We start from the raw sequence: 15,965 nt of genomic DNA, 5'->3' as shown, positions 1-15,965 counted from the left end.
GCATCAGAATTGTTAGAAAATACAGAATCAACTTTCACTTGGCGAAAAAATTCAATTTTGGTGAAAATCGACTTTCACCCTTGATCCCCGTGAAAATCAAAAAATTTTTTCCCCTTTTCTGTCACCTCCGAGGGTTCATTGGCATCAGGGGGTCAATAATTACAGAATCGAGGTTCACTATTTTTTATTTAAACACCGCCTGCAAACGGGGAGATGAGGGTGGCTAAAATATATTCTGCAACCCTGTCTCCTCGTTGGCTACAAATTTCAACCCTCCGCATACATGCCTTCCCCTTCACCCGCTCGTAAAATCCCGCGGTCTCGGTAGCATAGAGGAGGACTTCTCAGGACCGAAAAAACGGGATGAAGGAATGCGAAACCGTAAAAACCGAAAGGTATACGGTGAAATGGAAAATAAAAAAAATCTGATACAGTCAATTAACGCATTATTCGCTCAATTCCCTTCAAATTACCCAACTTGTCAAAACAATGTCAAAATCACCAAGACGGACTAGGCTTACAAACGTTTATTCAAATATAACACGGCTGACAGAATAGTGATGAATCACGATAGATCAGGGATTTCAGACATAAGTTTGGGCGTAGGTGAGGCCGGCGACTGGGCCGGTGAAGGCGATTGGTGACGAGTACGCCGTGTATGCGGCATATCCTGGATATTGAAGTGGGGTCGCCACAGCGGGAGTCCTGACCGGGGCGTCGACGAGGTTCGAAGCAACGGCTCTGACTGGAGCATCCGCTGGTCGCGACTCCACTCGCTCCGTTATCCTCTGGCTCTGCTGATTCGATTGCTGGGTGAGTCTCTGAGGGGACTGCCTGATGGGACCGGAGCGGGCCTCGATCACCTCCACGTCGGAGTCGGGACCGCTCGCCGGGATCTGAGGCCGGGGAATCCCGTCTGGAGCGCCGCCGGCCACGGGGACTACCGAAGAGACTCCGACACCGGCACCTGGCACCGCGGGCGCAGCGATGGCTGCTAACGCCGGCTCCCTACTGACAACTGCGTTGAATCCGTTGACGGGGTCGGCCGTGTAATCCACTATCCTGCGGGTGCCGTCCGCCTCGATCAGGCTGTAGCTCCCCTGCACCACGTCGCCGTTCCTGGTCTCGTACTGCGCCTTCGAGTCGCCCGTCAAGGCGTCCTGGACGTCGTACGCGAAGCTGTATTGGGGCGCAGCATCGAAGTCTTCTAATCTCGCGGATACAGCGAGCGTCGGGGCCACAGCGGGAGCCACAGGCACTAGGGCACTTCGCACCAGCCCGACTACTGCCAGCATCACGATACACTACGACATGAATGGTTTTTATGGGCGATTAGTGGAGAATTTTTGGCTGAAACGTATGGTGGGACTCGTGGACATTTTTGTCAAATGATAATTCTGGAATTTTAAGGAATTTCGGCATGCAAAATTCAGAATTTGATGAGCTAGCAATGGAAAGTGTAAATTTTATTCCAATTGTTGCATGATAATTAATAAAGAGGTTTTTATAGAATAATTGTGATTATTTTTTGGATTTTTAGGGAATTTTTCTACTGAAATTTTCGGGAGTCATCATTGAATTTCAGTTTCTGATTAAAAAATCGATGGAGAATGGAAATTTCAGTTCAATAATGTCGTAGAAATTGATAAGAATCAGATGAATTTAGGTGAATATATTCTTGATTTTTTAATCGATTGGGTATTTTGCGTAATCTGGTCCTGAATGTTCATCTTTTGACTGTAGATTCAAATGAGTTTGGCAGGTTTTGTCTTTCGGCTGCTCAAGAAAGTGAAATTCCATTCAAATTTGAGTGAAACGTGAAATTTTATGATTTTTTTCAAAATCTCGCTTGGACGAAAACGAAATCTCCCTTTTTTATATTTCTTTGACCAAAAAAACTGGTAAAAAAATTAATTATTAAATTGAATTAAAGTTATCTACAAACTTTCCTTCTAAAATAGATCTCAATCTGGCTTTGCTCAAAGTTACTATTAAATCTACGAAATTTCAGGAAATCTAGGAGAAATACTTAAAGTAATTTGAGTTCTCATAAATTCTGATTTACATGTAAATTCTGTAAAATTGTCCGCAACTCCCAGGACAATTAACATGGGAAAAAATGTTCGCAAATCTAGCGACTCTCCGGATGAAAAGATTTATTCTTTTCTAACACTACCATGCTCCTTACCTTGTAAGCCATCTTTTGTTCGCTTTAGGATCACCAGAAGCACTGATGCCCCAGGGTAAAATTCGTCGTGCTTATATACATCAGGATGTTACCAACACGAAGAGTAGCTATTTCGTGCATTGTAGCACTGCCCCCACCCTAATCCCCAATTGAACGTGTGACCTCCTCATAACTAAATTTCTTCATATCAACTCTTTTGTATTGACGGGTGTCCCGGGGCTCGCGAACATGCGCGGCATTGTGTACACATCAGCCTAGCATTTTAGTGTATTTCGCCAATAAAATTCACACATTTTTGCATTCTTTATTTTGTTTATTCAATTTTACAGAATTTCACCCACTGAAGCATAAATGATCTGACCCTTTGTGACACAAGTTATATTATTCCAGAGAATTTCATTTAGCTTAATATAAATACTAATTTTTCATGCGAAAGTGCAAGACAAGCGGTCTCACGGTGTCACGAGAGTTCGCCTTTCGAAGCGAATTTCGACTGTGTACCCACATTGTCATTGACAATGACAATGCTAAGACAATTCAGCAGCGAAGTGGTAAAACGGTACAAGTCAATTTCGACTATTAACTAGTTTTCAATGAATATCTCGGAATCTAAAGGAGATAGCAAAATTTTTGTTACAATCTTTTTTATAGAGCCGATTGAGTGCTACAATAAATGTAATTATAAAAATTTCGCTATCTGCCTTAGATTCGGAAATATTCTTGAAAAACTCAACTCTGAGATATGTCGACATAAACCGTTTGACCTCTTCGCTACTGAATTTTTGTGACAAAATCCATGAGAATGCTTATCTCAGCATTTTGGGGGCTGAACATCTCTGAAATCCCTGGATTTAACACTGTATGTACTGAGAAAAAAAAATTACTTTTGCCAAGGAATTATTTTCGTGGTGAAGAATTAATTTTTGGGGCGCGTATTTCTGTAGATTAGTCATTCCCCGTCATCTCCAAATATGACAGTTACGTTGAATTACGAGATGATTATGCTATATATGACCTTTTTCAATTTTTTTACGTTCACGATTTTCTTACGTAAAATAATTTGTAATAATGCAAAATATTAATAATTGTCAATGACATATTTCACATTATTGTGACCCATATTGAGGAAGAAAAATGAGCAAAGAAGTTACATTTCTCCCACGTCACAATAAAATCGAATCCCCGATAAAATCGAGGATCAGTTCTTCCCACTGGGATGCTATCTCCTCTTTTATAATCCAATTTATTGAAATTTTCATCCGAATTTAGCAATTTTAACGACTTTGTTTGTGGAACAACGCTTTTATGGCGGGCATGACCCGCCAAATTGAAAATTTATCGTTCGGTTGCATCATTCGAGTGAAAATTACGTCATGAATAGTGGATGATCACTTATGCGGCGCGGCTCGTCACGTACCCCCTGGATTGAGGTAAAACAAAGACCTTGAGGCAATTGTTCGAAGTTTCTATCAGTTTTGCCATAAGGACAATCTCATCAATATAACAGAAAATACTCCCCAATTCTGCATAATCAGCCGAGCATTCGAAATTTTGCAATATTCATTGTGAAACATTGACAGCGGGTTTCCACGTGAACCCAATTGGTGATCAATCTCCCTCGTGAATTCCCTTGGAAATGAGAGAGTGTACAGCAGAGCACTGTATAACGAGTTTATTTGCTATTCACGATAAATGGTTCGATATGATATCTTTAACTAGATTCATGTTCCACGTTCAATGTCAACGGCCTATTTGCAGCGAGACTGACTGTTTTGAATGCGACTCTTCGATTGAGTGTTGCCCAAGTTTTTTTTTTCGAAAAATGAGTGGGAATTCTTTGCACGTCACGAGGAGGCATACGTGATGTGTGGTAAGACTTGGCAAACCGTTGAATCAATTGGTTTAAAATTAATTCGTAAGCTAAAATGTAAATAAAATGTAAGCTAATATTTAATTGATGCTACGCATTACGGAGTCGACGTGAATTGGGAATCACTAAGTTTATTTTGTTGAACAGATTTTATAGGTTTAATTTTAATTACATATAGACCTCAATTGATTTAAGAACAGATAATAACTTGATGACGGATACTGTAAACTTATTTATTGTTCTCTATATAATTACAGCTTTTACAGGTTTCAAGGATGGAATCATTGATGCGATGAAATTTCTCTTGAACGCATTTATTCAAACAGAGGTTCATAACACACAGACATTATTACAAAATTATCATTAGTATTTACCCAACATTTGTGTGGTAAATAAATTATTCAAAGATTGGCCATCATTGACGTAAAAATATCCTCTTATTTTTTTCTAATATGTACAGGTGTCTAAATATGTAGGACTAGCTAAATTAATCATCTAGTACACTGTAAAAAATGTGGTGTTGAGTTCCGGTGTTGAAGTTACACTGCATCGTAAGACGCCGCATGTGAAATCTGGCGTTAATTCGACACCAATCAGTGTACCACACAGTAAAAAATTCTCAGTGAATTTCGACTCTGGGTCCACGCCAAAAGGAGTGAAAACCAGTCACCGCTTTTGGTGTGGATGCAAGGAGTACATTAATTCCGGAGTTGAGTAATGAATGGAGTGAAAATTGACGCCGCTATGGTGTCAACATGGACATGGTAATCAACACAGTTTGACTCGGGGCTGAGGGTGAAATTCACTTTTTTTTAATTTTTCTGGTAAATTATTGATCGGATTGACGTGAAAAAATATACAGTTTTTGCTTTTTATCGTTACTTAATTCCAGAAGAAATGATGCACTACCATGAAACTTCGTGAGTCAGTCGATAATGATAAACCGCGAAAACGGTATATTATTTCGCGTCAATCCGACGAATAATTTGCCAGAAAAATGAAAAAAAAATGTGAATGTTGGCCGAAAGGGTGTAGTACATCCTTAACGCCAATTTTTTACTCTGCGGGAGGTTCACACCGGGTTTTTTACTGTGTAGGTCTCATTCAAAATCTGAAACCGAGAGCAGGAGCGGGCGCGAGGGGTGCAACGGCATGCGGAACGGCGGGCACTACAGCTTTAACGACCGCGGGCTCTCGATGGACGACGGCGTTGAAGCCGTTGATGGGGTCGGCTGTGTACTCGACGATTCGTCTCGTTCCATCGGCTTCGATGAGGCTGTAACTTCCGCTGACGACATCCCCATTTCTCGTTTCGTGTTGCGATTTGGAATCGCCGGTTAATGCGTCTTGAACGTCGTAGGCGTAGGTGTACTGTGGGTGGGGATCGTATTCGTGGACGGGGTTCAATACTGGGGCCACGGGAACCGCTGGTGCCAGGGCTAGAGGCGCGGCGGGCAGTAAACCCCCCGAGACGGCCGCGGAGAATCCGATGACAAGGATGAACTGTGGAAACATAATATACACTGTTACAAAATTACTCTTGAAATTTCAAGTGAAAAATCTTGCAATTTTTAACAATGAATAATTTACATGGAATTTTCATATGACAGTGAAAATCGAGAAAATTCAGGCAAATTTCGTTCCGAATTTTTAATCTCTTGAAAATTCAATTGAATGTAATGGTTAATTCTCGAGATAGGTGTGAAAATCCAAATTATCATTGAAAATTCAATGATCATTCATCATGAAAAACTTAATTGTATTCAATTTCCAAGATGAATCAGGAATTCCATGAGCAATTTAGTCTGAAATTGAATTCAAGTTCCAAATATTGAAAATTCAAATGCATCTGTTACTTTAACTTCAAAAAATTTCTAATAGTGTATGATGGATTTTTTGGTATCTAGAAGTTTTTTATTCGGGTAGGCGGGGCATGATGTTTTTTGCGTCCAAAACCGCAACTCTGGATAAAACAGGCTATTTTTATGTCTTCCTTTGCTATTCATCTTGATTTTCTCCAATTATAAAGGATTATTTAGTCGTAGAATTCACAAAATTATCGAAAAACAGACGGAAGCCAATTGAGTTCTCAGAAAATAGTATGGAGTTTCTCAGAAAATTTGAAACCAACTATTACTCAATTTTCAAAAATTTCCACCAGTGCGGATTTTTCTCTTTTGCTTTGAAAAAATTATAGCGCTCCAACTGTAATTTCTAATGAAATATTATTCTCTCATGAACATTACTCGAAAAAGATGAATATCGAGGGATTTTGAATCAATTCCTACCGTAAAACGATTACAAAATAAGAAAATTAACTCGGAAGAGAGGAAAAAAATAATTTTTGGTCTTCACATAAAAATGAAATGTGAAGAAAGTAAAAACTAGAAAATGCGTTATCAATTCCTCCCGGGATACAAATACTGTACAGTCGCCCTCAAAAATTACATTACAAAAAGGGGAAAAAGATTTTCTATTCATGAACATCCGCTGATTCGTCATTTGTCAAATTTCCAATCGACGTTTATGAGAAAAAAAAAATCCAGGATACCTGAGTGTTCATAGAATGCTCAATACGCAATAAGAAAAATTGTTCCAAACACGGAGGCTCACCTTAGCAATCATATTGACCACGATAATTCCAGTCAAAATAAGCAAGTTAGTCAACTGACTCAGAAACCAAACTGATGGTTCGATGGAACATCACCTTAGTATTTATAGGAAGCAACAATGGGTTCACAAGAGGAGACACGGACTGTGCAATGGTGTATGGGTTTGGATTCATCCTACATGCATTGTAAACAGTTTGACCGGGTCGTACGTGATGGCTGCGATCGGCTGTCAGGAAAAGTTTCGCTCGCTCCAATTTACGTGACCAATGCTTTCGCTTTTTTTTCTCCCTCGCCCGAAAAATTTTTTCCCCCCTCGAACGAGCGCGAGTTCCATCGAGAAATGATTGATATCGTCCATCAAGCTGTCAGATTCATGCATTTATTAAAATATGAAATTCGAGAGGCGTTGCATATTGAAGTTTGAGATAATCCTCAAAAATGGTTAATAATTTTTCAACGTTACGTGCTTTCTCTGATTGCGCAAGGAAGAACGTGCGAGTCAACATTGAAGTGTAACATTTCCGTCACGCGTGGTACTCCACAACTGTTTGGGAATACTGAACATGAGTGATTACTGTTATTAGAGATCGATGTATTAAATTGTTGCAGAGTAAATAAATTCGCGTTTAATAATACTCTCTGCGGTTGGAGTTTATGGTAATGAGGCATGCAATTTTGACGAATAATTGGCAAGAAAATGCCCGGGGAACAATTTTTATGGTTGCCATCTAAAAGTCCCCGTAAATTTACCGGTAAATTGTTAGCTGGGTGACATTGAAATTCATTCAGGGGGACGAAATAAAGAAATTGCAGATTTCTCGGAAACTTCAATCAAATTTTAAAAAATGTAGCAGTAGAAAGGCGAAAATTCCCCAACTCACTTGAATTTTCAATTAAAAAATATTGAGTATTTTATTTAACCGAAAATTCATGAATTTAATCAGCTAATTTTCATGCAGTAATTGAATTTGGGAAATTGATAGTTTCCATTGATTTTTCAATAAAATTCCTCAACTTACTTGGATTTTTTAATAAAATATGGATGTCTAAAATTAATTGGAAATTTAAGGATAATTTAATTGAAATTCACTGTTTCCGTTGATTTTCCCATAAAATTTTGAAGTTTCGCTGACGAAATTCCCCGAAATTTCAGTGAAACTACACTGAAATTTTTTATAAAAATTCTAGTGCTAGCATGGGAAAAGAGGCGCGAAGTGACGGCCAGGAAAAAATTCCAGTGCCGGCACTAGAAATTTTATTGGGGAAAATGTGAATTTTTCCCCGTATTTCTGTAAAAATTTCACAGAAATCCCCAGAAATTTTACCAGAAATACCAAGAAATTTTACCTTAACAGCACTAAAAATTTTCACAGCCGGTGGATTGCGATTTTTTCCAGTACTTGTACTAGAATTTTTCTAGAAAATTTCTCTCCGGGTAATGCGAAAAAAAAAATCCAAAAATCATAACAATGTGTATCTGCGATCTAGATATAGCGATGTCAATGCCACAATTAAAGAGATGTGGATGTCGACTTTCACATCCGTCGTTACATGATTCCCCGATGAAAAGAAGATCCCGAATGAGTCATGAAGACGAGCGTAGTAACCTTGATCTTCAGATGAGCAAGTGCGCGGGTCGTCGCGCTCAAGATAAAATACGTTCTGCATCTTTATTCACGATCTTCCGGAAAAGAATCAACGTCTTGCATAACAACACGGATGCCCGCGCGAGGTCGCCGATTCATCCTCGGTGGTGAAGGAACTCACATCACCTCGGGCATCTTCAATTACTCGGTCGTTCAACTATACCGGGCTTCTTCATCTTACGAAATCCCACTCTCCCAATCTGCAACTCCCGAAAATCATGATAAATCGGGCGATTACGTGACACCTTCATCTCGTTTTTAAATTATTGAATCGCGTCTGATGGGTGTCTGACAGACAGCAGGTGCACAAATGGAATGGGAGAGTGTGGGATAATTCGGGCTACTTTCGTTACGAAGAGAAGCTGTCATAATAGGCCACTCAAAACACTTTCACTGATTTCATTCATGGAATGTGTATCGAAAAAAATGTGTAATGAGAATTAATCTGAAGATGTGGGTAAAAATTAGCGAAAAAAATGTGGTCACAGCAGAAGCGAATGCCTGAATTTTATTCACCTTTTGTAGACATTTTTCGAACACAAAAAAACGCCTCAATAAAATGAAAATGTATCTGAATTTCAGACGAACAGGTGCCCAAACATCTTAATTCATGTTTGAAATTCAGGCGAATTGTCATTTTATTCAGACGTTTTTTAGTGTCTGAAAAATGACTACAAAAGGTCTGTGAAATTCAGACATTCGTTTTTGCTGTGATTGTGGGGCAGAATGGAATTTTTGTTGTTGTGAATATTTGAGAATGTCAGATAAAACGTCAGAATCGCAAATACAGAAAAATCTCTAGTCGTTTTAATATAATTTTTGTTGAAAATTAATAAACTTAGATATTCATCTTATTGGAAATGGTTTAATGCCATGAAATTAATACATCATTGCGACTAGATCTTATAGAGTCAAATACCCAATTTATTAATGCTAAAACAATTAATTTCCTCTAAACAATTATTTAATTTCCAGTTAACAAAGTCATTGTTTAAACTGTTCTTTTGACGTGTATAAAAACGCAAATAGAAATGAAATTGATTCAATTCAAATAGACCATTTCCATCGCTGTAAATATCGATCATTTTCTCCAACTCTTTACTATTACGTAAGAACGGCATTGTGCCTCATTCCCACATCTAATATCATCACCGATGTCATGATGACAATGAATCTTCATTCTTCGAGGTCCCGAGTATTTTTAAAATAAGAAGAAGCAGAAGAATTATTAAATCGAAAAATGATACTTGAATTCATTAGCGAAATGGTAAAACGGTTTAAGTCGACTCATCTCCCAGTTGAGTTTTTGAGGAATATTTCCGAACCTAAGGGAGATAGCGGATTTTTCGTTAATAATTACATTTGTTGTAGCTCTCAATCGGCTCTACAAAAAAGGTTATAACAACAATTTTGCTATCTCGCTTGGATTTCGTGATGTTCATTGAAGTCTGGCCAATAGTCAAGATTGACTTATACCGTTTTACCACTTCGCCACTGAATTGAAATAAAATTATCGTCCACTCCGCATTATTTACAAATCTTTATTGAATTATTTCATAAAAATCTCGCTAAAACAGTCTGTGCAAATACATAAATATCATTCATGTCGAGTACTCAATTACGCGCAACTTCATCAGATCCATGAAAAATCAGTCATTCTCGGTCGATTCGGCTTAGTGGATTAAATGGGCATAGGGGGCTGGTGCAGCGTAGGCCAGGGGTTTGGCGAGTGCCGGCGCGGCATAGGCAACTGGAGCGTGTGCGACAATTGGTGCTGCTTTAGCAATGGCCGGTTCTTTGTGAACGACTGCGTTGAATCCATTGTGGGGATCGGCGGTGTAGTCCACGATTCGACGGCTGCCGTCGGCTTCAATGAAGCTGTAGCTACCCTCGACAACGTCGCCGTGTCTGCTCTCGTGCTGTTGTTTGTTGTCCCCGGTTATGGAGTCCTGGACGTCATAGGCGTAGCTGTATTGTGGATTGGGGTCGTATTCTTCATCGATGTGCTTCGTGATGACGGGAGTTGCGACTTTGGCGACGGCTGGAGCGGCATATGCCACTGGGGACACCACTTTGGCTATGGGGGCGGCGTATGCGAGGGGCGCCGCTGCGGCGAGGGGCTGGGGTGCATGGTAATAGTGACCGGTGAGAAGATCACCGGCGTTCACTATCGCCAGGGTCGCACAAAGGATGACAAACTGTGGAGGAAATTATTTTTGTTGATTAGTGATTTTTTTAAATTTGGTGCGTGCACACAATGCGCGCTCATCTATCGCTTCATCTACTTGTGAAAGGCTTCCTTTTGTTCATTCAAATTTCAAATTTATTCAATTTCATACACTCATGAAGGCACTTTAAAAATGAATGACGCATAGGAAATAACGCAATCGATTGTAAAGATGAATGGAAAGAATAATTGATGAATAATTTTGATTCTTTGATCAATTCCATTTCACTTTTCAAAGCGACCCGACAAAAATCCGGAATTGTTGAAAAATGAGGAAAGTGAATCGATTGAAGTGTTATCCATTTTTTAAATATTTCATATCCAAGTCAAAAATCGAATTTCTGCATTAGGGGAATTTTTGGATTTTGAGTCCTTCGTGGAGTCTTTTTCGAAAGTTATTTTTATAATAACACTAGTTATTTGAATAATTTTCGAATCAATTTGGAGAGTTATATGGAGATCATACCTTGAGTGTCATTATTGTTTGTGTACACGACTTGTTGGGAATTGAAACAGAGCACCAAACTGAGTGCAGTACCGATGCATCCCGCATCCTTTATACCCCCTTTCATACCCCTCCACTTTTTTAATCTCTTGATGGTCCATTCAACTAATGGGGACGAGAGGTTCGAAAATTCGCAACAGTGGGGCACGTACACGCAACGGAATTACGTAACTCATGGGTTGTCTGACGGTCATCTGGGTCTTATTATATCAACAGTCTGGGTCTGGGTCCTTTCCTCTATACGTATCTCTGATGTATGCTTTACACGTTATAAGTGCAAAGTTTCTCCTCCGTATATTTCTCATTTACAATGATAAAAGAGAGATATTAGAGATTTAAGTGATGCTGCGTTGCGTCCACTTTTTCAAACTCGTGCAGAGCCTGAGGGTCAATATTAGTGACATATTGTCCCCACTTTTCGTGTATCACCCAATTCGTTTGACTTTGGGCATGCCCACCATTCTCTTAGTTAGGTAATTCGAAATTCGAGTGGAAGGTATCCGTTTTATTAGTTATGATTAGTACTATGCCTATTCGATCGCAGGTATATAAGTCGGCTTCGACTAGAGACCAGCATCAGTCAAACGATCCCACTCGATCACTAAAAATGGCTTTCAGGGTACATAATTTTATATATCTCTGTTCTTCATTGAATATCAGATCGTTGTAACAACTGTGAAAAGTGTCTAATAATCCATTTTTTTCCAGTTTGTTGCTCTCACTACTCTTCTCGCTGTGGCGAATGCTGGCCTTCTGCCTGCAACTTCATATGCGCATTTGAGTCAGACACACTCGAGCTATGAACACGCTGCACCACTCCACTACGCGGCACCAGCTGAGGCCATCCTGACTAAGGCTGTTGACGCCGACTACGATCCACACCCAAAGTACAGCTTCTCCTATGAGGTTCATGATTCGCACACTGGTGATGCCAAATCTCAGCAAGAGTCCCGCGACGGTGATGTTGTGACAGGCTCCTACAGCCTCACCGACGCTGATGGAACCCGCCGTGTTGTTCATTACACTGCTGATGATCACAGTGGATTCAATGCTGTTGTTAGTAAGGAACCTCTTCACGCTGCACCAGCAGCCCACGCTCAATCTCCTGCCTACCACACACAGTCTGCCTACAAATTTGCGGATGATTCTTACTACTATCACTAAAATTTTCTGTTCACAGTGATGTATGAGTATGTTGAAATGTTTTGAAACATAAATGTTAATATGTGTGATGAATAAAGATGTATTTTTTTATGTCAATTTCTGTGCAAATCCGTTAATGTCCCCTATCATATGGCTGCATGTGTACGCTACTAGTCCGTTCGCCATTTTTATAATAATAATAATGATAATAGTGCACTAATGATAATAATAATAATAATAATAATAATACAAGAGAATTACGAGCTCATGAGTTACCGGAATGGGTTCCGATGGGGTTTGTAGGAGATTATTATATAATAATGATAATAATAATAATTATTATTATTATTATGATTATTATTAATTACTATTTGCTGGATAGAGAGCCCTATTGCAGAGGGGGAAAGATGAAATACATGTTTTATACAAAGTGCGCATAAAAAAATTCTAGGGATAGCTTCATTGATATTTTATAGAATAAACGGTAGGAAACAGTGATGAATAGCAAACTGCAGAGAAAAAGTTAAATATGAGCTTTAATTATGTGTAGAAACTAATGGACCAGCAGTCCCCGCTCAACCGCTTAGCAACCATGCACAGCCAAAATTTGAAAGTCTGGTTGAAATCATTTAATGTTTCGTTTACAAACTGGGTAAGAAAGTGAAGAATCGGATGTTGCATTTTGTGTTTTCAATGAATCTTTCATCTTAAAATGAATTGCTGAGCTTCATGCAGGGGAATGATTGAAAACTCAAACGTTGTTCGATGAAAAGAATAATTTCTTAGGGAAATCGAGATTCCACGCTGAGAAATAGTAGTTCTGGCCACTGCCCAGATTTCCAAAATTTAGAAATTCAAATTGAATCATCTGTAATAGAGTTTGAATAAAGGAAAAAACGAAAAAAATCATGTCTGTTTTATTAGAGCTCCAGTCCGAATTTCATATTTTGTAATTTCTTCCTCCGCGAACTGTTCAATTGCCGTTTAGAGGATGAATAATTGAAAAATCAGTCGCTATTCAAGGAGAATTCATTTGCGGAAAATCGACTTTCTTCCCCTTCACCCCGGAATGAAGAGAGCACGGAATAGTATTTTACCTCCCCTGGTTAGAAGATCGTTTTCCGTTAGGGCGAAGGCAGGAAGTAGGATTCCCCTCCCGTAAACCGGAAGGGAAATGTCACTTTACGTCCGCCGGGAGGAAGAGAATTGAGTGGACCGGAGTAATTCATTGTTTTGAAATTCAATTCGAAATTAGCATGTGAAATAGCGAAAGATGTGAGGATGGATTTTTCGAATTTGCAGTGAATTTCAATCTCCATTGACTTTTGAATTACGAGCAATGAGAGGAAAAAAATTTCAAATTGAGAATTTTCAAATTCAATGGTTTTTACCTGATTTTTAAATTATTGCTCTCATGTTTACACTTTGCAGATTGAACAAAATAGAAATTGAAGATACAAATTTTGGGAATGAATCGTTACGATTTTTGCAATTGAACAAACTAATAAAAATCTGATAGGGAACATTAACAGATTTGCACAGAGGTTGACATAAAACAATACATCTTTATTCATCACACATATTAACATTTATGTTTCAAAACATTTCAACATACTCATACATCACTGTGAACAGAAAATTTTAGTGATAGTAGTAAGAATCATCCGCAAATTTGTAGGCAGACTGTGTGTGGTAGGCAGGAGATTGAGCGTGGGCTGCTGGTGCAGCGTGAAGAGGTTCCTTACTAACAACAGCATTGAATCCACTGTGATCATCAGCAGTGTAATGAACAACACGGCGGGTTCCATCAGCGTCGGTGAGGCTGTAGGAGCCTGTCACAACATCACCGTCGCGGGACTCTTGCTGAGATTTGGCATCACCAGTGTGCGAATCATGAACCTCATAGGAGAAGCTGTACTTTGGGTGTGGATCGTAGTCGGCGTCAACAGCCTTAGTCAGGATGGCCTCAGCTGGTGCCGCATAGTGGAGTGGTGCAGCGTGTTCATAGCTCGAGTGTGTCTGACTCAAATGCGCATATGAAGTTGCAGGCAGAAGGCCAGCATTCGCCACAGCGAGAAGAGTAGTGAGAGCAACAAACTGGAAAAAAATGGATTATTAGACACTTTTCACAGTTGTTACAACGATCTGATATTCAATGAAGAACAGAGATATATAAAATTATGTACCCTGAAAGCCATTTTTAGTGATCGAGTGGGATCGTTTGACTGATGGTGGTCTCTAGTCGAAGCCGACTTATATACCTGCGATCGAATAGGCATAGTACTAATCAGGAATGAGAGGAATAGGCTCCACCCAAATTTCGAATTACCTAACTGAGAGAATGGTTATCATGCACATTTTCAAATGAATTATGTCGTATACGAAAGATTTTTTACACTCATACATTTGGTGATTTTTACTTCAGTCCTGAGTACACGATGTAATTAAGTCATCAGGCCCGAGGTGCCCAATCAGTTATTTTCAAGATTGGATTTTTTCTTCAAATGATAATTGATTTGCCATTGAATCGCTTCTCGGATGACTACTGAAATATTAGAATCGACAAAAACCTCCAGATAAAATATTTCTAAACACAGCCCGTAGCGAAAAATGAGATCTCTTTTTCAGCATTGTTGATCTACTCTCTTTGAAGATTAAAACAATCCGAGTAGATTCGGTAATATGTTCTTAACATTCTATTCGTGGTCAATAATTCGAACATTTCTGGCAAAATTTTTATTTTTCCCGCTACCTCAAAATTTTCTAGCTAGAATGAGTTATCGCTATAATATGTACTGACAATTATTTTTCATTCACAACAATTGAAATAGGGGTACTGCATAGCATTCTTCCGTTAAATAGAATATGAAGATTGGATTTTCATATTAGATACGTATTTTCTGCTTACTTGCTTGTTAATTCGTATTATGGAAGAATTAATCGCTTATGTTTAGTGTTATATCACCTATGACTGCCCAGGGCCGAAAGTAGATTGTCTTTGGGTGAGAGGTTTGAATTTTTGGTGCGAGGCCAATCATATATAAACGGATTTAAAAATTGACTAGACATCAGTTTTGGTCCAGCAAGCAGTCCAAGAATAACTAAAATGGCATTCAAGGTATTTACAGTTTTGCATTGCACTCTGTCTTACCATCATATCATTACACTTTACAATGACTCTGAAATTGAACATAAAGTATTGACTACATTTTTGAATTACATTTTTAGTTCATCGTCCTCGCGGCTTTCCTCGCCGTTGGCAACGCCGGAGTCCTTCCAGCGTACCACGTGGAGCACTCAGCTCCCCTTGTCTACGCACAATCATCCGTAGTCAAAGTTGATGCTGAGTATGATGCCCACCCGGAATACACATTCTCGTACGGTGTCCACGACTCATTGACTGGTGATGCCAAGACTCAAGAGGAGTCCCGTAACGGGGACAAGGTTGAGGGTAGCTACAGTCTCGTTGAAGCTGACGGCAGCAAGAGGATCGTTCACTACACCGCCGATGATCACAATGGATTCAATGCCGTTGTTGAGAAGCAGCCAGCAGTTCACTCAGCTCATGTTGTGCACGCCGCCCCTGTTGTTCCTGCTGCACCTGTTGTCATTAAATCTGCCCCAGTGTACCACGCTGAACCTGCATACAAAATTGCAGCCCCAGTTGCTCACTCCTACAGCGCACCCCTTGTTCACTCCTACAGCGCTCCAGTGGCTCATGCCTACAGCGTTCCAGTTGCTCACGCCTACGCCCCAGCACTCTACCACCACTAA

General features: G+C 39.5%; 6 protein-coding genes across 6 annotated transcripts; 2 read left to right on the top strand and 4 right to left on the bottom strand.

The window, feature by feature from the left end:
* Positions 1–584: 584 nt before the first annotated feature.
* LOC107047990 (cuticle protein 21-like) lies at positions 585–2,200 on the bottom strand. The gene is made up of 2 exons (XM_015270939.1): positions 2,189–2,200; positions 585–1,304 (listed from the first exon to the last, which is right to left on the bottom strand). The coding sequence occupies exons 1-2, from the start codon at positions 2,198–2,200 to the stop codon at positions 585–587; spliced, it is 732 nt and encodes a 243-aa protein (XP_015126425.1).
* A 2,962-nt stretch (positions 2,201–5,162) lies between these two features.
* On the bottom strand, positions 5,163–6,683 carry LOC107048205 (larval cuticle protein A2B-like). The gene is made up of 2 exons (XM_015271311.1): positions 6,672–6,683; positions 5,163–5,561 (listed from the first exon to the last, which is right to left on the bottom strand). The coding sequence occupies exons 1-2, from the start codon at positions 6,681–6,683 to the stop codon at positions 5,163–5,165; spliced, it is 411 nt and encodes a 136-aa protein (XP_015126797.1).
* A 3,306-nt stretch (positions 6,684–9,989) lies between these two features.
* On the bottom strand, positions 9,990–11,096 carry LOC107048129 (larval cuticle protein A2B-like). The gene is made up of 2 exons (XM_015271186.1): positions 11,010–11,096; positions 9,990–10,514 (listed from the first exon to the last, which is right to left on the bottom strand). Exons 1-2 carry the CDS (start codon positions 11,094–11,096, stop codon positions 9,990–9,992), a joined length of 612 nt encoding a protein of 203 aa, XP_015126672.1.
* Positions 11,097–11,655: 559 nt separating this feature from the next.
* On the top strand, positions 11,656–12,212 carry LOC107048055 (larval cuticle protein A2B-like). Its single transcript, XM_029125915.1, has 2 exons — positions 11,656–11,667; positions 11,751–12,212. The coding sequence occupies exons 1-2, from the start codon at positions 11,656–11,658 to the stop codon at positions 12,210–12,212; spliced, it is 474 nt and encodes a 157-aa protein (XP_028981748.1).
* Positions 12,213–13,832: 1,620 nt separating this feature from the next.
* On the bottom strand, positions 13,833–14,294 carry LOC107047966 (larval cuticle protein A2B-like; the record flags this gene model as incomplete). Its single annotated transcript, XM_029125914.1, has 1 exon — positions 13,833–14,294. A coding segment is annotated over one exon (462 nt), but the record flags the coding sequence as incomplete, so codon positions are not given.
* Positions 14,295–15,297: 1,003 nt separating this feature from the next.
* LOC107048008 (larval cuticle protein A2B-like) lies at positions 15,298–15,965 on the top strand. The gene is made up of 2 exons (XM_029125982.1): positions 15,298–15,309; positions 15,420–15,965. Exons 1-2 carry the CDS (start codon positions 15,298–15,300, stop codon positions 15,963–15,965), a joined length of 558 nt encoding a protein of 185 aa, XP_028981815.1.

This window comes from Diachasma alloeum, unplaced genomic scaffold, assembly GCF_001412515.2.
Source record: "Diachasma alloeum isolate Michigan unplaced genomic scaffold, Dall2.0 Dall_scaffold_00176, whole genome shotgun sequence".
NCBI classification, from domain to species: domain Eukaryota; kingdom Metazoa; phylum Arthropoda; class Insecta; order Hymenoptera; family Braconidae; genus Diachasma; species Diachasma alloeum.
The sequence above is the reverse complement of the archived record's forward strand: the minus strand, read 5'-3'. Positions and strand labels throughout refer to the sequence as shown.